Source organism: Oryctolagus cuniculus, chromosome 21 (assembly GCF_051225735.1).
Source record: "Oryctolagus cuniculus isolate XC-2025 breed Fujian yellow rabbit chromosome 21, ASM5122573v1, whole genome shotgun sequence".
NCBI classification, from domain to species: domain Eukaryota; kingdom Metazoa; phylum Chordata; class Mammalia; order Lagomorpha; family Leporidae; genus Oryctolagus; species Oryctolagus cuniculus.
Window position 1 is genome coordinate 20240583 of NC_142887.1, and position 20345 is coordinate 20260927.

The 20345-nt window shown below is 50.9% G+C and overlaps 1 protein-coding gene across 1 annotated transcript in view; it reads right to left on the reverse strand.

Moving 5' to 3' along the window:
- Positions 1–684: 684 nt before the first annotated feature.
- GCN1 (GCN1 activator of EIF2AK4) overlaps positions 685–20345 on the reverse strand; it is a 74126-nt gene continuing 54465 nt past the window's right edge. Inside the window, exons 42-58 of the mRNA XM_008272306.4 lie at positions 20125–20267; positions 17595–17712; positions 17274–17489; positions 14892–15056; positions 12758–12919; positions 12396–12488; positions 11970–12113; positions 11613–11882; positions 11303–11416; positions 10642–10872; positions 7617–7810; positions 7398–7512; positions 5469–5565; positions 4973–5121; positions 4437–4544; positions 3143–3361; positions 685–1373 (exon numbers count right to left, since the gene is read on the reverse strand). Of these exons, the coding sequence (XP_008270528.1) occupies positions 1248–1373; positions 3143–3361; positions 4437–4544; positions 4973–5121; positions 5469–5565; positions 7398–7512; positions 7617–7810; positions 10642–10872; positions 11303–11416; positions 11613–11882; positions 11970–12113; positions 12396–12488; positions 12758–12919; positions 14892–15056; positions 17274–17489; positions 17595–17712; positions 20125–20267 (2664 nt within the window). The 3' untranslated portion in view covers positions 685–1247. The remainder of the gene's footprint in view (positions 1374–3142; positions 3362–4436; positions 4545–4972; positions 5122–5468; positions 5566–7397; positions 7513–7616; positions 7811–10641; positions 10873–11302; positions 11417–11612; positions 11883–11969; positions 12114–12395; positions 12489–12757; positions 12920–14891; positions 15057–17273; positions 17490–17594; positions 17713–20124; positions 20268–20345) is intronic.

A 20345-nucleotide genomic window follows, 5' to 3' on the forward strand; every position in this document is an offset into this window, starting at 1 on the left:
CAAGTGCTAAGTCACAGGCCTACTTTCTGCCTCTGCTGCATTAGTAATGAGCAAGGCCTTGCTTTTTTAGGTAGAGCACTTTTTACCTTCAACAAAGTGAGTTTGCTATTGCCACTTTTTATTCTTTTTCACAGCTCCAGCCAGTAATTTTGATAGAGGTTTGTTCCCTATTGTGACCAAGGAAAACAGCCCAGAAAAACTTGCGTCACCAGGCCCAGTGGGGTGTGCTCCATCAGACAGGACACATGTGTCACGAGCCTTCTAAGAATCAGGAGGAAGGAAGTCATTCATAAAGGAGGCCGGTGCCGAACTGCAACTCTGGTTTCCTCTCACGAGTCCTTCGACTATGGGAACGAGGTTCGTTCTTACTCCAGAGGGGTGGATTTCTCTGCACTATTTGACTTCCAGACGCTCTCTACCAATCCAGATCCGGACAGGGCCAGGAAGTGGCTCATTCAACCTGTGATCTCCACTCGGCTAAGAGCACAGGCCTGGCTGCACGCCTCTCATGACCTGACCTCAGGACACAGCAATCTGTAGGGACTGATAAGCCTGCCAGCAGCAGGGGGGGATGGCCAGAAATCAGCATGCTGTCAATACAACAACAGCTGCAACCTTTCCTTATTCCTGATGCAGGAAGCTTCATGTTTAATGAATATTTGGAGATTAAAAAAACTGCTTATGTCAAGATTAAATCAAAGCCTTTATTAAACATTCCTCCTTCAAACGGCCTGCAGGTATATCCCTCCCCAGACGTGTGAGCTGCCAGACTCTGTGGGTATTGTTTTCATCTGATGGGGTCAGACCCAGTCAGACCGCCCAATACTGAAAAGCCAAGCCAAGACACACCACACTGGGCAGTCCCCCACAGTTCGATGTCCCACTGGGGATCTAGGCAAAAGGTGGGTAGCACTGGCCCTTGACCAGAACTCAAGCACAGAAGAGGAACTCGAAGGGTGGCCCTATGTTCCAGACTCAGCCGTGCAAAGCTGGTGGTCAGCCCTGGGGCTGCCATCTGCCTAGGCTTGCGCGTGTGCTTTTCTTCTCTTCTCCAAAGAAAAGGGTGAGATGGAGGAGGCAATTTTCAGTTGTGTGTGGGTTTCATTTAAGGCTTTGGCTGTGGTTGTTGATACATACTTTCTGGGAACGCCATCTCCTAAGCTCCCCATCCAAACAAACGTATTTTCAAAAATGAAAACATTGAGTAAAGATGTGGAGCTGAAATGCTGCTGCAGGACCCAGGCTCATCACGTCAGAATGGTGTCATCCACCTGCTCCGTGGAGTCGGCCTGGCTGGCCAGCTTCCTCAGGGACCTTCGATTACATTCGTTCAGCACCTCCAAACTGGCCACATCCAGGATCTTGGAGAGGGACTGTAGGGAGGACAGGCATGAGGAGATGCAGTCAGAAAACTGGTTTTAGATTCTCCAGCTGAATCTAGACAAAGATGAAGGCCGGTATTTTGTCTAGCAGTTAAGACACTCTTGGGACAATAGCATCCATATCAGAGGGCCTGGATAAGAGTCCCGCTTCCGCTCCTGACTCCCGCTCCCTGCGAATGCACATGCTGGGAGGCAGCAGGGAAGGGCTCAGGTAGTTGGGTCCCTGCCACTCAAGTGGGAAACCTGGACTGAGTTCCAGACTTCTGGCTTTGGCCCAGCCCACAGTCCTGGCTTCTGGGGAGTAAACCAGCAAATGGGAGCTTTTTCTGTGTTTCAAATAAATAAATATACTTTAAAAGAAAAAAAAGTTAATGTTAACCTTAGAACTAGGGCCACTGAGGTGGAATTTGGCAAAATTAAGGGAAATCAGATGATCAGAGCACAGCCCAGAAAAACACTCATCTTGCTTTTCCTGAGCTGAGGCAGCGAAGGTGACCGTGTTCATGCCTTTATTATTTTTTTCATTTTTTATTTTTTTTGACAGGCAGAATAGACAGTGAGAGAGAGACAGAAAGAAAGGTCTTCCTTTGCCGTTGGTTCACCCTCCAATGGCCGCTGCGGCCGGTGCACCGCGCTGATCCGATGGCAGGAGCCAGGTGCTTCTCCTGGTCTCCCATGCGGGTGCAGGGCCCAAGTACTTGGGCCATCCTCTACTGCACTCCCGGGCCACAGCAGAGAGCTGGCCTGGAAGAGGGGCAACCGGGACAGAATCCGGCGCCCCAGGCGAAAGATTAGCCTATTGAGCCGCGGCACTGGCCTTATTTTTATTTTTTAGATTACTTATTTATTTCTCTGAAAGGCAGAGTTACAGAAAGGCAGAGGCAGAGAGCAAGATCTTCCATCTGCTGGTTCACTCCCCAGATGGCTACAATGGCCAGAGCTGAGCCATCTCAAAGCTCAGAGCTTCTTCCAGGTTTCCCATGCAGGTGCAGGGGCCCAAGCACTTCGGCCATCCTCTCTTGCTTTCTCAGGTCATAGTAGAGAGCTGTCTCAGAAGTGAAGCAGCCAGGACTCGAACTGGCACCCATATGGGATACCAGTGCCACAGGCAGAGGCTTAGCTACCTATGCCACAGTGCCGGCCCCAGTGTTCAGTGCTTTCAAGGCTGCTGGGGACAGGGGACTGAGGGAACAGGGCTGTGGCCTTCAAAGGGGCAGCTCTTCCCGGGCACTGCGGTGTAACTGAGTGCTCTGAGAAATTTCATCTGAAGAAAACCAGAGAAAACATTTTTCAGGCACTAGGCAAGGCACCTGCATCTCAATCTGCTCCTGAAAGCTAACAGGAAGTAGTGGCAGAGGAGAGCAGGGGCTTAAAGACTGTCAAGCAGAAGGAGGGGGCCAGCACTGTGGCGCAGCAGGTGAAGCCGGCGCCTTTGGTGTCAGCATCCCATATGGACGCTGGTTCGAGTCCTGGCTGCTCCACTTCTGTGGCGCTGTGGCCTGGGAAAGCAATAGAAGCTGGCCCAAGTCCTTGGGCCCCTGCACCCACATGGGAGACCCAGAAGCTCCTGGCTCCTGGCTTTGGATCAGTGCAGCTCTGACCGTTGCAACCATCTGGGGAGTGGACCAGCAGATGGAAGACCTCTTTCTCTCTGCCTCTGCCTCTTTGTAACTGCCATTCAAATAAATAAATACATCTTAAAAAAAAAAAAAAAAAGGGCAGGAGGACCCTGGGGAGACACTCCAGTCCCTGACTCCCACCTGGAAGCCCTCTTCGCCCTGCCTCATCTTGAGGAGGTTGACAATCGCCTGGTCGCTGTAGGCCCTCACAACCGTGTTCTTGTCCTTGGTGTTGTCAAGAAGAGCCTTCAGGATGGGCTTGATGGTCTGGGGGTCCAGGGGAGGCAGCGGGTCCTTATTTGCCCACCAGATCATCTTCTCAGCCACCAGCCTGATGTCACTGGATGGGTTCTGCAGACACTGTGAGGGGGAACAAACAACACATCCAGTCTGTTTCTCAAAGACGCCCAGATTTCTGGCCCTGATGCTCACCCTTCCTCATGGACACTGACCCCATGCTGCCTTTCCATGGGAGGGAGACGGGTGTGATTCAGCACCTATCTATGTGCCCTACCCCATCTCTGTCACTCTCCCCCTGCCTCGCTACTCTTGTCCATGTGGGGTTTCACTTCCTCCAACAGGCCACGCTTCTTCCTGCCTTGGTCAAGCCTCTGGTTAGTTCCATTGCCTGGGATGTGTCTACCCTGATCCTCGCTGTTGTTCCTGCTCATGCTTCTGAGGTCTCCCCTGACAAGCTCATCTAAAGAAGGGACCTCCCCAAGGCTCTAGAGACCAGCCTTGTTCACCTCCGCACCTTCTTGGGTCTAGCTCTGACCATGCTCGCTAAGTCCTCAGCACTGTGCAACTCGGAGCCCCCGGGAGACTCTCAGAGGGCTCTGGGTGTCTGTGGGGTGGAGGTGGCCACTCTGGGAACCTCATCATTCAGAATGAAGTCCACACCCCAGCAACTGGCAGTGCCTGGGAGCTGATTACAAAGGCAGAGCCTTAGACATGGCCCTATCTCATTAAAATGAAGACTCTGATTCTGATTTGTGTGCACACCAATGTCTGAGAAGTAGGGGGGCCCATCAGATCCCCCTGCTTTCCTCATCGGGGCCTGGCATACAACACAGTAGCCACACTACTAAGTGCCATGCCAGCTAAAGCAGGGAAGCAGGAAGAGACTTAAGATTCAAACGCAGGTCTCCTCCTGATTTTACAAAACAGGATGCAGAGGAAGAATTCATGAAACATCGGTTCTTACCTGGATTTAGGGTCACAGCTCTATGTGTGAATCTGACCAAAAGTTGGACACTCTTTCAGAGAAAAACACATAGACACTTTGTGTTGTGTTCCTAAGAGTCCAAGGAACTCCTAGAGGCGACCTATGGACAGTTAGAATACAACTGGCCAAGGGGCCCTCTCCAGCATTCTCTGGTCCTGGGTCTTCACAGCTGCCAGACTTAGTGGGCCAAACAGTCTCTGCTCCACTCACCTTAATGAACAGACTGGAGAGTCTGGCCGGCAACTGCCCTCCTCCTGTCTCAATGTGGTACCTCATCAGGAAGCCCATGCCCCGGATCCCGCTCACTGCGATGGGGATCTGGGGAGAAGACAGAGAGCATCTCAGTCAGCCCTCAGAGCAGCAGAGCCAGGTCAAACTCATTCCCTAGGACTCTCCAGGACCCTTCACCACCACGTCATCCCTGGGACTGCACATCACAGATTCATTTAGACAGGCTGCCCCAGATGTCAGGCAGATGACAAAACGACCCAGGAAGAAGGACCAGAGACCTGACTAGAAGGGACAGCTACAGCTTCCAACCAAAGTGCTCGCTTGAGATGATAAAGCTGGGGCTCAGAGGGATCAAGAACTGGTCCAGGGCAAAGCAGTTTCCAACCAAGGTGAAGTAAGAACCCAGGCCTCTTCACACCCAGTCCAGTGTTTTCCCCGGTGGAGTCGGCAAGGCAATGGCTGTCGAATTTTGACCAGAGGAGGGAAGGAGTGGCCTGGCTCCCCCAAAGCCTTACCCTGTCTGCCATGGCACTGCTGAGGATCATTTCCTGAACTTCACTGCCGTATCTGCCTGCACAGAGTCTGCTGGGAGCCACGTTTACAGCCACGGAGAGTGCCAGGCTCCGGCCGTGCCGAACCATCCAGTCAATGCCAGACACATCCGCTGAGTGGGAGGACAACTGGGGTGAACCTGCATGTCAGAGTATGCCCCACCACCCACACAGCCCATGGGCCTACCCTGCCTCAGGGCCAGTGTGTAGGCCCAGAGTAGGGTGGAAAGCCGAGGCCACACTGCACACCACCTTCCTGGACTCTCACACAAGGCTCGTTTGCAGCTGTGTTCTCTGAGCAAGGATACTCATGGTTACATGACCACTGGCCACTCAAATCTGTTCCAGCAGCTGACAGATCCTCTGAGAGGCAAGGCCACAGGTGCCCATGGACTCTCCCTCAGGGCTAAGAGGCCCATATCCCTGAAGGGGGACTCCCCAGTGTATGAAAGAGACCTACCTAGCAAGCACTGCTGAAGAACAGTGCTTAGCTCCTCGTCTGTCAAAAAGGCACACAGCTCCCCGAGGCACCCAGCCGAAGAGATCCGAGTGTTGTCCTAACAAAGCAACGATGGGCGTGAAGGGGCGCAGGCATCACAAGCTCCAAGGGAAGCAGGGAAAAGAGGGCGGGCATGAAGGCAAAACAAATGAACCAGGAGCTCTAAATGTGGGCCTTCCTTGAACACACGGGAACTGCCACTCACTGATACTGCCACTTGGTGCAGAGTTAAAAATGACGCACACAACACTGCACTTCCTGATAGGAAACCCCACATGTGTGCATATGATAAATCAGCCTCACAGTATCAGCAGCAAGTGTGTTTACTAGCATCTTTCTTCCTAGGAAGTCCAAACGCTTTACACGTAGTATCTCAATTACTATCAATAGCCCTGTGGGGCAGGGAGGGGCCAAAGAGGGGGACCACCAGCCCACAGCCACCAGGGAAGCTGGCAAAGACACCACTCTGCATGCTCTTCTCTCCCTGAGTCGTGGGCATCATCTCACACCCAGAACGACTCCATGCTCCCTCTCTGCTGTGTCAGTGCCCCACTGCCACCTAACTGATTTGGGTTTCTCCTAGGCAGTCAAACTCAAGCCACTACCCAAGGAAGGTGGGTAAAATAAACAATTTCTTGCACCATGGCCTCTTGCTGCTCCTCCCTGGCCAGCTCACTACGGAACACTGAGAGGGAATTTTATGTTATGTGTTGTATTATCAATAGGTGCCCACTTGACATGTGTCCACACAAACTGCTCAGTGACCTGTGGAGAAGCTTAAACCATGCTGTGGCCTGGATGGCTCCCTAAATCCAACTGTATTTCTAAGGGCGAGAGGATGGACTACCTGCAGTTTGGGTCTCTGAGCTCTAAGTAGAAGCCCAGGTGCCAAGCAAGGTAAAGCTGGTCCTGACACCCACCCTATCCAGTGTGGATCTATTTTAAGTTTGGCTGTGGTAAAATGCAAATTTTGCTTGCACTGTGCATGACCCTGTAAAAGCCCTGACGTCTCTGATCAGAAGAGGGCAAACACTCCCTGTGCACCTGCCGAGAAGCTAGGGATCGGAACTAGACCTGCAGTGCGTTGTAAGTCCTGCGACAACACTGCCAGTCCCAAGTGTGTGCACACGTGCAAATGTAAGACCATATGAATCCACAGGTCTTGGCCCCCAGGGAAGGTGAGGCCTTCACAACAGAGGGCTGCGAAAGGGGAAACAAGAAGACTCTTCTTCACATACTCACCTTCCTTCTGGGCCCACCACAGTGCTGGACAGCCAACTGCTACTTAAGAAGTGCTTCTAGATTGGGCAGGGCTAATGGAATTAGGCAAAAGCAGGAGTCACACAGCCCAGATGCGGGCTCTGCCTCTTCTACTTGCAAGGGTGTGGCCCCAGACACATCTCACCGTCTACTAGAGTGTGAAGAGCTCCCACTTAGATGTGTACTAAAGACTGTGTATCCCACCAGATACCAAGTCTGTTGAGGTCTGTACCCAAGGCCTCACTCACCTCTGGGTGAGGCTCTTCAGCTCTGCAAATTTTTCCTGATACAATAAATGATTCCCTTTGTGTTATAAAGAGGAAAATGAGGGGCAGAGAGAGACAGTGACTTAAGATCAGAGAACAAATTTTTAAGTGACAGCTCTGAGATGTAACAACCCTTATGCATCTGTATAACGGAGTGATCAGTGTCAATGATGGCTACCCCGTGTCCCTCACAATACCAGCAAATGCTTGGTAAACCATACAGAGCAACATAATCTCAGGAATGACTGTTATTACTGACCCACTGGCAGCTGCACCAAGCTCTTCTAACACAAAGCGGAGAAACCAACCAAAAAAAGAAGGGAACCCCGCAGAGCCCACCCCAGCCTTCCACCTGCTACTGTACCTCGTCGTGTCCCAGCAAGTTCAGCAGGAGCGAGACAATGTTTTTCCGGATGGCGGCATCCACTTTGGCGCCTGCTCCCTGAATGACAAATCTCAGGGCCTGTAGCATGGTGTCCCTTTTAAAGAACCAATGTACCATTTAACCCCGGCTCTCCTCCACACAGCTGGAGCAGCCTCCTGGTTTCCTCATGTCCACAGCACTCCCTCACCAGCACCTCACCTGATGCCTGGGTCCTCCATGACACGGATCCCATTCAGCAGCTCTGTAAAGAGGGGGTCCACCTTGATGTGGATGGAAATGAGCTTCCCCAACGCATCAGCAGCCTTCAAGCGTACGCCTCGGTTGGAGTCCTGCAGGGCCTTGGTGAAAGTGGTCTGTAGCTGCGGCAGGAAAGGCTTCAGGGCAATCCCAACCTGTGGGGGAGAGCTGCATCTGAACACAGCTGGGGCAGAGCTCTAGGCCGTGGAGTACTAAAGGCACGGAAGCCAGCACCGAGCACCAGCAGCTAACCCAGCTCTCCTCTGCCTGAAACAGAAGAGTCAAGCACAGGCGAGTTTCCCTCAGCCCCCTCATCTTTTTCAGCATCCTCATGGCACTAGGAGGAGCAGGGTGAAGGGGGCGGCGGCAGAGGCAGTCGCGGCAGCCATCGTCCAAGGGCTTGCAGCCTTGGTCATACCGAGGCCTGACTCAGCAGAAACCCATCCACGTGGACAAGTGACTGAAAACCTTCCAGGGGGCAGGCCTGTGAAGACACCACCCGGGATGCCTGCATTCCATACCGAGTGGCTGCGTTTGAGTCTCAGCTCAGCTTCTGACCCAGCATCCTACTAATGCACACCCTGGGGGCAGCAAGTAATGGCTCAAGTGCTTGGGTCCCTTCCACCCACGAGGGAGACCCGGACTGAGTTCCTAGCTCCTAGCTTCGGCCTGGTCCAGCCCTAGCCGTGGTCAGTATTTGAGAAGTGAATCAGCAAATGGAAGATATCTTTTCTCTGTCCCTCTGCCTTTCAAGTGAAAATGAAAATAAAAATTCTACAAAAAGCCTCCTCTGAGTCCCTTAAAGAATAGAGCAGGCAGGGGCTGGTGCTCTGGCATAGTGGATAAAGCTGCTGCCTACAGTGCCAGCACCTCATATGGGCGCCAGTTCGAGTCCGGCTGCTCCACTTCCTATCCAGCTCTCTGCTATGGCAGCAGAGGATGGTCCAAGTCCTTGAGCCCCTGCACCCATGTGGGAGACCTGGAAGAAGTTCCTGGCTCCTGGCTTTGGATCAGTCCAGCTCCAGCCATTGTGGTCATTTGGGGAGTGAACCAGTGGATGGAAGACTCCTCTGCCTCTGCCTCTCTGTAACTCTGCCTTTCAAATAAATAAATACATCTTTAAAAAGAAGAACAGAGCAGGCGGACAGCCCTCAGGAATGCTGAAGCAATTCTCATGCCAAGACAAGCAATGGAGAGATGTGTCACAGCAGGTACCCTCAACCGCACTGATCTGAAGCCAGGAGCCAGGTGCTTCTCCTGGTCTCCCATGGGGTGCAGGGCCCAAGGACCTGGGCCATCCTCCACTGCACTCCCGGGCCACAGCAGAGAGCTGGCCTGGAAGAGGAGCAACCGGGACAAAATCCGGCACCCCGACCGGGACTAGAACCCAGGGTGCCGGCGCCACAGGTGGAGGATTAGCCTATTGAGCCACAGCGCCAGCCAGACTTGGTGTTGTGCCTTTAGCCTGCCCAGAGCAAGCCTATGAACATATGACCGCACAGGGTTCTTCCTGTACACATGTGCGCCCTCCTAATTACAAATCCAGTTCAACCTCTGACAATACATAGAAAAACTGGCACACTTGATAAAATACATATGGGATCAAGAGTGAACAGTATTTATTGTTAAATGGGAAAGTCGAAGTGGCTTTGTGGAGGTTCAATACCAATGAAGGTCTGGAAATAACTGGAGCCAGGAGCATCTGCAGGCTGCTGGAGACCTGCTACAGGGGGAAGCTGACCAATCTGAGGTGAGGACCACCTGCCCATGGATGACACTGGGGCTCCACTTGTGTCCTGAGTTATAATAAAAACACTAGAGAAAATAATAACACAGGATGCAACAAGAAGATGACACTTAACTTTTAAAAAAGGTTCAATTTTCCCCCAAAATTAAGATTGGTACTCAAAATCTCATTTTCTAGTTGGGATACTGCTCTCCAGACCCACCACCAAAAGGGAAAATCTATAGATTTTAAGCTTACTTTTTCTACTAAGCCTCATGTAAATCTTGTGTTAATTCAGTTTTTCTTAAGCAATAATAAATCTTGAATCTGTTCATACTTTCTTTCTTTTTGGACAGGCAGAGTGGACACTGAGAGAGACAGAGAGAAAGGTCTCCCTTTTGCCCTTGGTTCACCCTCCAATGGCCGCCACGGCTGGCGCACCGTGCTGATCCGAAGGCAGGAGCCAGGTACTTCTCCTGGTCTCCCATGGGGTGCAGGGCCCAAGCACTTGAGCCATCCTCCACTGCATTCCCTGGCCACAGCAGAGAGCTGGCCTGGAAGAGGGGCAACCAGGACAGAATCCGGCGCCCCGACCAGGACTAGAACCCGGTGTGCCGGCGCCGCAAGGCGGAGGATTAGCCTATTGAGCCGCAGCACCGGCCTGTTCATACTTTCTTAAAGTCAAGGGGTTTAATTGTCGCCCCCTGAGACATCAGAAATGGTTTAATGCACTGGATCTCCAGGCCAAACATGAGATCATTTCAGTTGCTCTCTGACCTCCTTCTCATCCTCTCACCAGATTCTTTGTATCTCCCTTCAGACAGCTGCAGTAAGAGACGGAAGCACCTTGATATAACACTGTCACTGTATTCTGCGGCTCAGAAAGTTTCCTTTGAAGCAATGGCAGTTGATGCACACCAACTGCTTAGTCTGCGTCAGGTGTTGTGCCCGATGCCACTGCATCTGATCCCTTCGGGAGGTAGTAGGATTTCTAGTCTCAATTCGTTGGTAAGGAAATATCCTCAGAGGTCACTAACCTTTCCCCAAGGTAATTTTGGTCACACAGCTGCTAAGGGGAAGACTTGGAATTGAACCATGGTGTACCGTGTCTAGAGGCCAAGGCCTTACCTCCCTCTGCTACATCATGTCTCTATAACAGAACTGTTGCCCGCTGCCACATGACACCTGTGTCAGTCTCCCACATACAGCTCCGTTCTCTATGATCCACATAGACCACTGATGGACTCAGTAGTGGCTCACCTTGGCCAGCAAGAGGCTGAGTGTCTCGAGCAGAGCCGCCTTCACATTCCAGCTGAACCGGTCCCCCAGGATGCGGATGAGAGGGCCAGTGATGCTGACCACGGAGGGCCTCAGGGCATCAGCTGAGGTCAGGCGGATCACCAACCCCAAGGCTTTGGCTGCTTCCTCTTTCTGTTCGGGGCTGCCAGTCAGTACTCCCTCCCGCAACACTGGTAGGATGGAGGTTACTCCCTGAACAGAGAACAAAACAGAGTAAAATCTCAAAGGCTCTAGGCCCGGGGCTTCCAGGCCTCCCAGGCAAAGTAAGGTGTTCATGAAAGCCAGCCCTCCTCAGTGCCAAGGGAGAAAGTGATCGGGGTTGAGTCTCAGGACCAGAGTCTAGGAGGAGGTCAGCTGGAGAAGGGCCTGACTTGATGGTGTCAAGGAGAAAGGGCCCCAAAAGCCCCACCACAGAGGCAATGAGGTGGCCACCACAGCTTAAACCAAGGGTGGCATCGCCCTGACCCCATCAGGGCACCACGGAAGGAGTACACTGTCTGGGAAGATGCTCAATAGCAACATGGCTGCTGCCCCAGCTGGTCACTACAGACCTGGGGTCAGGGCACAAGGCACAGGCAGGCCACATGTTCACAGCACCAGGTGCCAGGAGACCCAGGCTTACCTTCTTGGGAAGGCAGAAGCCTGGAACGTGCTCCCCTTTACTCTCATTCCCTATGAACCGGATTTCTTTGTGCAGCTCTTCAATGAGTGCCAGCTGGTTGCCAGCATCCAGCTTCTGTGGGAATCCAAGGAAAAGCAGAGAGGATGTACAGCCCTCTCAAGACTACTTCAGAATCATACAGCAAGGGGATGAGGAAGGATGGCAGCATGAACAAGACTGGCCATGAGCTAACAAATGGCATGTGGGGGACTCTGCAGGAGTCTGTCCTTGTACCAGTGTTTCCTGGATGTGGGGCCAGTGGTCCCCTCACCTTCGTGATGGCATTCAGGGCATCCCAGCTCTCCTCCAGAACCACAGGGCTGGAGTCATTGAAGAGGCGGATCAAGCCTGAGACCAGGCTCCGCAGGTGGCTGGTATAGTCGGCCTTGGAGCGGGAACAGTAGATGTTGAGGATGATGGCAGCAGCCTGCCTCATGCCCACCTCAGGGCAACGGGTGGCTTCCAACAGATCCTCAATGATGATCCGGTGCCCAGTGTCATCCTCTACTGAGAGGATCACAGCCTGACAATTGGCCATCTCCTGAAAAGCACATGAGACACGTATGCTAAGCAGGGTAGGACAGCTACCAGAAAGTGATGGGGACGATCATGACCTTTGCCCCCTTACCAGCTGTTCGTCTGGAGTCCCAAGCTTCTCCTTCAGGGCCAACATGACCGCCGGGAGGATCACTCCAAGATGGCGGGTCAGGGCATCGCCTGCCACGGATGAAAGGAAAGCCAACACCCGTGTGTTGACAGGTGGAGTTGTCAGCTGGTGGAATGATGAACAACATCAACTTAATGAACACCATGCAGCTGCTCCATACCAGGCCCTGCACTGAGCTCCAGTAACAGAATGCTGAGCAAGAGGGCCCACATCTGCAGCTCAGAGCAGAAGGCTTGATCCAGCAGCTCGTGGAGGACAACAGGGGAGCATCCTGCCTGTGCTGTACCCACCACCAAACCCCAACACCTACATGTGATCTTCAAGGCAGGCCCAGCAATGACAACTGGTTTCGGAACTGGAAGGAGTCTGCCGTGTGTGGGGACTTACCTTGGGCACTAGGTAGGGCAGCACCACACGACTCTTAATGGCCATAACTTGCTTCAGACCATCCAAGGCAAATTCTGACACCTCATCGTCTTCCTGCAGGTGGGCAACGGGGACAACGCTGAGCAGCTCGCTCTTGTTACCTTCTCTGCTGCTGGGCCAGCCACAGCCAAGTTTCTCTCCCCCCACCCACTGCATCCATACTTACTGTCAAAGGGAAGGCACAAAACCAATTCTGATCCTGCTGTGCCCACTCCCTCTGGAGAGCCCACATCCCTACTGCCTTGGCAGAATAATCCCCCCGCACTTTGTTTCTACACAGACACCAAAAGCCAAGCTGGTAGGTGTGTGGCAGATCCACTCACCAGCTGCTTCAGTAAAAATGGGAGAATGTCCTCCAGAGCCTGGTGGCCGATGGTGGAGTGCAGCTGCTCGAAGGTCTTGGCAGCCGCCTCGCGCACCTCCTCCAGAGGGTCACACAAAGCCTTTCTCGCCGTGGGCACAAGGGACTCAGAGAAATACAGCACCTACAACAGCCCAGTGCAAGGTATGAAATGCGCAAACAACCAGGACGGAGCAGAAGCAAGCAGGGCAATGTGGGCAAGGGCCCCTTTGTCTTATCACTTAATTGTTTACAGTGGAAATTCACACAGAAACAGAGAGGGGATGTGATACAGCCCACGTATCCTTCACACAGATTTAATAATTAACAGCTTGGGGCTGGCACTGTGGCATACTAGGTTAAGCTGCTGCCTGCAATGCCAGCATCCCATATGGGCACCAGTTCATGTACTGGCTGCTCCACTTCTGATCCAGCTCCCTGTTACCAGCCTGGGAAACTAGTGGAAGATGATCCAAGTGCTTGGGCTCCTGCCACCCAAGTGGGAGACTCAAATGAAGCTCCTGGTTTCTGCCCCGGCCCAGTCCTGGCCATTGTGGCCACTTGGGGAGTGAACCAGTTGGAGAAGATCCTAATCTCTCTCTCTCTCTCTCTCTTTGAAACTCAATAGAAAAAAAAATTTTTTTAAATAATTAACAGCTAGAACTGTTTAAGTGAATTCTTCAAGAATGCCAAACTTGGGGCCAGAAATGTGGTATATCAGGTAAAGCCACGGCCTGAGATGCCAGCATCCCATATGGGCGCCAGTTTGGAGTCACAATTGTTCCACCTGTACCCCAGCTCCCTGCTAATGGACGCGGAAAAGTAGTGGAAGATGGCTCAAGTCCTTAGGCCCCTGCACCCACGTGGGAGACCCGGATAAAGTTCCTGGCTTTGGTATATCTCAGCCCTGGCCATTGTGGCAATTTGGGGAGTGAACCAGCAGATAGTAGAAGATCTGTCTCTCTCTTTCTCTCTCTGTAACACTGCCTTTCAAATAAATTAATAAAAAATATATAGAATGCTAAACTTCCCAACAGCAAGGCCCTGCCCAATCAGGGCCCCTCTCCCCTTAGATTCTTTTGCTTTTCCTTTTGGAAATCTGCAAGCCTTTCTTCAAGTCTCAATGCAAACACTTTCTCTCCTATTAAGTCTTTAGGTCAGCAGTAGGACCAGTGACAGCTCTGTCCTCTTGTTACCAATTCCACAATAACAAAGCTCACTCTGAATTTGAATGCCTGATGTGTCAGCCTCACCATTGAACTGCGAGTATCTTACAGGCAAGGACTTGGTCAGTAACTAGTAATGACTCACAAGTCTTTAGGGTGACAGGATTTATTTTGATTCTTTGTCAAAAGCAAACACAAAAACCAAATGTAAGACACATACTGACAGAGGAGGATAGGGATCCAGTAAGTCAGAGTAGGGTGTCCAAGTGACACAACTGGCTGTATGCTTCTAGTTCTAACCAGCCTACCACTGCACTGCTTCGCTGCCTTCACCCAACTTGAGGGCCTAGCTGCATTTTTAACCTGCTCCCCAGGGGTGTTTTGAGAGCAATTACCTTAAAAGTAAGGTCAAACCTTGGAAAGTAAAGTACTCCAAAGCCTCTGAATGTTGCTACTATGGGAACAGTATTATTGCTAGAGAGAATACATTTCCACCCACTGGGTACTTAACCTCTCACTGACTCCACTCCTTCTAAGAACGCGTGCATACCTCTCTTGCTCCCTGCACCCTCCACCACTCACACACATGCAAACCCTGCTGTTGCACTGAGGCAGCACTACACACTTCAGCAGAACCGAGAAGAGCCAAAGAGGGACTGCTCTGGAGCACTCCTGAGTGTAAGACAGTGAAGATCATCTCTAATTTCCTGAGAGCACTCAAGGAGGCCTAGCAATCATTTCGTTTTTAGTCTGCAAAGCTGGTAGGAAAGCTGAGAAGGAAGCGAAGGCCATACATGGTCCAGCTAGCATCCCAATGCCAGCAACGCCCTCCAGAGCAAGGCTGGTGTGTCCCAGAGCCCAGGACAAGTGGCCTAGCAGTGAATTTGGCTGCTCCTGTGACCGCCCCATCAGTCAGGAGCATGGCCTGCGGGTCCCTTTAAAGATACTCACAGCATCCCGGCTGGTGGACTTCATGATCTCGCTCAGCCCGATGCACACGCCCTGCCTCTCGTCACTCTTCGGCGACCTCAGGCCATCCTCAAGGATGGGGATGATCTCGGGGAGGATTTTCTCCCCTAACTTCCGGACAAGATCTCCCAATGTCCTTGCTGCAATCTGTCAGCAGAGATCAAGTCAGGACATTAACTCCCTGCAAACCCCAGGCCACCCAGATGACCTCCAGAATGAAGGTCAGGGACCCTTCCAGGCTTTATCTGAAACAGTGATTTAAGTTTCCCACATGCTCCTACCCCTAAAGAGCTTCCAAGGGGCCCACAAAACACTGCATCAGAAAATTATCTCTATGGGGTCAGTGTTACGGTACAGTAGGTTCAGCTGCCTCTTGCAATGTTGGTCTCTAATATCGGAGTGCTGGTTCGAGTCCCGGGTACTCTGCTTCCAATTCAGATTCCTACTAATGCACCTGAGAAACCAGCAAATGATGGCTCAAGTACTTGGGCCCCCACCATCCATGTGGGAGACCAGGCTGGAGCCAGTAACCTGGCTATTGCAGCCACTTGGGAAGTGAACCGGTGTACACAGTATCTTTCTCTCTCTTTCTGTGTTACTCTGCCTTGCAAATAAATAAATAAATAAATCTTAAAAAAATTATCTCTACACAATTTAAAGCAAGAGATGGTACCTTACAAAAGAGTACTTCAAAAATTCATGAACTGGGACTGGCATTGTGGCACAGCAGGTTTCGATACTGCCTGCAGTGCCAGCATCCTGGCTAGTCTGAGTCCCAGCTGCTCCACTTCCGATCCAGCTCCCTGCTAATGTGCCTGGGAAAGCAGCGGAAGACAGGCCAAGCCCTTGAGCTCCTGCACCCATGTCCAGGACCTGAAAGAAAACTGGCTCCTGGCTCTGGCCTGGCCCAGCCCCAGTTGTTGGCAGCCATTTGCAGAGTGAACCAGTGAATGGAAACTCTGTGTCTTTCCTTCTCTCTCAGTAACTCTGCTTTTCAAATAAATAAATCTTAAAAAAAATTCATAGACAAATGGAATTAAAAATATGTTTATTTTGGTACAAAAAATATTTTTGAAATCTACATATAGTTCTTCATTATACACATGTTCACGTATTATGAAAAGAATTGTTGTGCAACAAAATAAACTCATACTTTTAATTCCATTTTCCATGAACTGTTTGAACTCCCCTCGCATATGAACATGAAACATATCACATGCTGATTCACCTAGGGCCCATTTGTCTGGATTGCTGAAAATTTACTTCTGTGTTTTTGCTAAAGAGGAGCTGATTTAGGAATAAATACTTGGAGCTGGCACTGTGGCGCAGCAGTTAACGCCCTGGCCTGAAGCATCAGCATCCCATATGGGCGCCGGTTCAAGTCCCGGCTGCTCCACTTTTGATCCAGTTCTCTGCTGTGGCCTGGGAAAGCAGTGTAAGACGGCCCAAATCCTTGGGCCCCTGCACCTATGAGAGACCCAGAAGAAGCTCCCAGCTCCTGGCTTTGGATTGGCACAGCTCTGGCCGTTGCAGAAAATTGGAGAGTGAACCATCGGATGGAAGACCCCTCCCTCCCTCCCTCCCTCCCTCCCTCTCTCTCTTTCAAATAAATAAGTAAATCTTAAAAAAAAAAAAAAAAAAAAAAAAGGAATAAACACTTTAAGGAAAAAAACCCATCTGCTCTCTGAGGCCTCACGCAAACCATTGTTTAGCATCAAATACACTTTGCTTGCCAGGGCTAAGGACTGGAAGTGAGCCAAATTTGGCAGAAGTGATCAGGAACCCAGGCTGGGCACCTCCTCACAATCACCAAGGCCCTATTTTCTCACTCCAGCCACACTGGCCTCTTTAAGCTCCTACAATATGCTATGTTCCTGCCTACCACAGGGCCTCTGCACACCCCACGCTTGCATCTAAAGCACTATTTCCTCTGTATGGAATAGTCTCACCACTTCCTTACCTGGTTGGCGCTTACTTGTCTTTCATCTTCAAGCATCATGTCATCTAAGAAGCATTGCTGACCTCCTTGCCAGATGCCCCTATTATCAGCACCTGCAATGCCATGTTGTACTAACCACAGCTGTCTGTCTGAGTGATGACTATCTGATTAATAGCCATCTCCTTGACCAGGCTACAGCTCATGAGGATAAGGAATGAGGCTGCCTTTCTTGTCCATTATATCCCCCGGGCAAGGTTCCTGCTCAGCACATATGAGACGCTTAAGTAGAATTTGCTGCATAAAAAACTAAACACTCCCTGTTAGAGGAAACTCAGGACTCCACCACGCTCTGCGGACCCAGATTTCTAGACTCTGAAAGGAGGCATCAGGGATTGCTGGGCCAGAACAAGACCCAGGAAATTTACCGTTCTTTTATCTGCACAAGTGCTGGCCAAGAAACCCAGCAGGAGCCCAAAGAGAGTAGGCAGGATCTCACGCAAGGTGCGGGGGGTATTGGAGACGACAATCTTCCAGACGTGCAGGGATGCCTGCCGTACCACCAGCTGGGTATCTGAGCGGCCCATGTACAGCCCTGCCAACACCCGGTTCCGCCGATCCACGCCCAGCGCAGTGATGATTGCCTGCAGCCATGGAAAAGAACACAGGGTGGGCAAGCGCCCCCAGCACAAACTCCAGGGTGAATCCCACAGTCAGCAGAGGAAAGAAAACCAACCCCAGGCACGCACCTTGTTGGACTGAGCAGTTCCAAAGTTATCATCCTCAGAGGCAGTTTCTGTGGTCATCTTCCCAGTGACCCCTGAGATGTGGAACAGGAGATCTCCGAGTAGCTGAACAGAGCTGAATCTGTGAAGGAGGCCAAGAAAAAAGCTACATAGCTGCACAGGGCAGTCTCAGGGCACAGCCCAGCTCTAGAGGAAAAAACACCCCAAACAGTCATGGTGATTTTCTTGGAATGGGAAAGGATTAAAGACAATTTTCAAAAAAAAAAAAAAAAAAAAAAAAAACGACAATTTTCGTTTCTTTCCACATATTTTCTAGTATTTATACTCATCTGTTCATATAGAACTTTAATAATGAAAAAGAATATGCACGGGCCGGCGCTGTGCCGCAGTAGGTTAATCCTCTGCCTGCAGTGCTGGCATCCCATATGGGCGCCGGTTCTAGTCCTGGCTGCTCTTCTTCCCATCTAGCTCTCTGCTATGGCCTGGGATAGCAGTAGAAGATGGCTCAAGTCCTTGGGCCCCTGCACCCGTGTGGGAGGCCAGAAGAAGCTCCTAGCTCTGGATCGGCGCAGCACTGGCTGTTGTGGCCATTTGGGTAGTGAACAAGCAGATGGAAGACCTTTCTCTCTGTCTCTCCCTCTCACTGTCTGTAACTCTCTCTCTCAAATAAACAAATAATAAAAAAAGAATATGCATGTATGAAAACTGCTACATTAAAAGTTATAAGAAAGCATTAAAGAACAAAAAAAGGGGAGGCAGAACAGGAAACTAGAAAGACCATCAGAAGTGGAAAAACCAGGAGGCCTTAGAAGGATAAACTTCCTTCTGCCTCAAAATAAATTTGGTTTATTGCTTTTAATGTGTAGAAAAATAATATTCAAGAAACAGCACTGTGGCACAGGTTAAGCTGCCACTTGTAATGCCAGCATCCCTTTTCAGGGTGTCAGTTCAAATACTGGTTGTTCCACTTCTGATCCAACTCCCTGCTAATGTGCCTAAGAAAGCAGGAGAAAATTGCCCAAGGGCTTGGGCCCCTGCCACCAACATGGGAGACCCAGGTGGAATTCAAGGTTTCTGGCTTCAGTCTCGACCAGCCCTGGCTGTTGTGCTATGTGGGGAGTGAACCAGTGGGTGAAATACACCTCTGTCTCTCTCTGTCTGTCTCTTCTCTACCACTCTGCCCTTCCAATAAACAGTAAACAGGGGCCAGTGTTGTGGTGTAGCAGGTTAAGAGCAGAGCGCCTCGTTTGAGTCCCAGCTACTCCAGTCTTCAATCCAGCTTCCTATTACTGTGGCTGGGAGGCAGCAGATGATGACTCAAGTGCTTGGGTTCCTGACACCTACATGGGAGACCTGGATGGAGTTCCTGGCTTCTGGCTTTGGTCTCACCTAACCTCATCTGTTGCAGGCAGTTAGGGAGGTTCCCAGTGGCTAGACAATCTGTCTCTCCCTCTCTGACATCTGCCTTTCAAATAAACAAATTTCTTTCTTTCTTTTTTTTTTTTTTTTGTAAAGTTATATTCACACTAGAGTTGAAGAAAACAGAAAAATACATAAAGGAAGAGTATAAGCCATCACTCAGTCTCCCAGCACTCAAGCAACAGCCCTAACCCTCTGATGATAGCCTTGTGTCCACTTTCCACCTCTCACAGACATGCACACCCCCCACAAGGGAAGCAGGCATGCATCACATGGCTAGGACAGACTGGGTTATCCTGTCAACAATATATCAAAGAGCTTTCTGTGTCAGCTAATATTGTCCTATATCATTCTCTGTAGTGGCTGAACAAAAGTACACTGTATAGATATTCTATGATATTTCTAAACCAACTTCCAATTTTTTAAATGTTAGGCGATACTGCAATAAACATCACTCTTTATGCAGCTTTAAGCACTGGACCAAATATATCATTAGAAAAAAATTTTTTTTTTTTTTTTTTTTGACAGGCAGAGTTGACAGTGAGAGAGAGAGACAGAGAGAAAGGTCTTCCTTTTTGCCGTTAGTTCACCCTCCAATGGCCACCTCGGCTGGCGCGCTGCAGCCGGTGTGCTGCAGCCAGCGCACCACGCTGCTCCGAAGCCAGGAGCCAGGTGCTTCTCCTGGTCTCCCATGCAGGTGCAGGGCCCAAGGACCTGGGCCATCCTCTACTGCACTCCCAGGCCACAGCAGAGAGCTGGACTGGAAGAGGAGCAACCAGGACAGAATCCGGCGCCCCAACCGGGACTAGAACCCAGTGTGCCAGTGCCACAGGCGGAGGATTAGCCTATTGAGCCGCGGCGCCGGCCAGAAAAAATTTCTGTAAGTGGAATTTCCAGATTAAAGATCTTAATTAAAATCTTAACACAAAGTGGAGGACGGAATACAGGAAACTTTCAAAGGAAAAATCAGAATAAGCAAATTGCTACAGGAAATTGGAAAGCTACAAAATGGTGAAAAGCAAGTAGAGTGTTCTGGGAAACATTCTACCCTTGATTTCTCAATACAGTTCCCAAGTGCAAAAAGCCCACTGGGCCTCCCGGCTCGTGTTCTCACCGTATTCTCCAGAGGTCGTCAAAGAGGCCTTGCTCCAGCTGGGGCAGCAGCAGCGCGATAGCTGTCTCAGCATACATGGAGATGACCCGCTGGCCTGCACGCAGGGCAGTGTCACGCACAAACTCGTTCTCATCTGCCAGAGCCTGGGCACACAGAGGGTAGATCAGCCAGGGATGCCTTCCCCTGGGCACCCAGACCAAAAGGAAGTGGAGCTCCCTGAA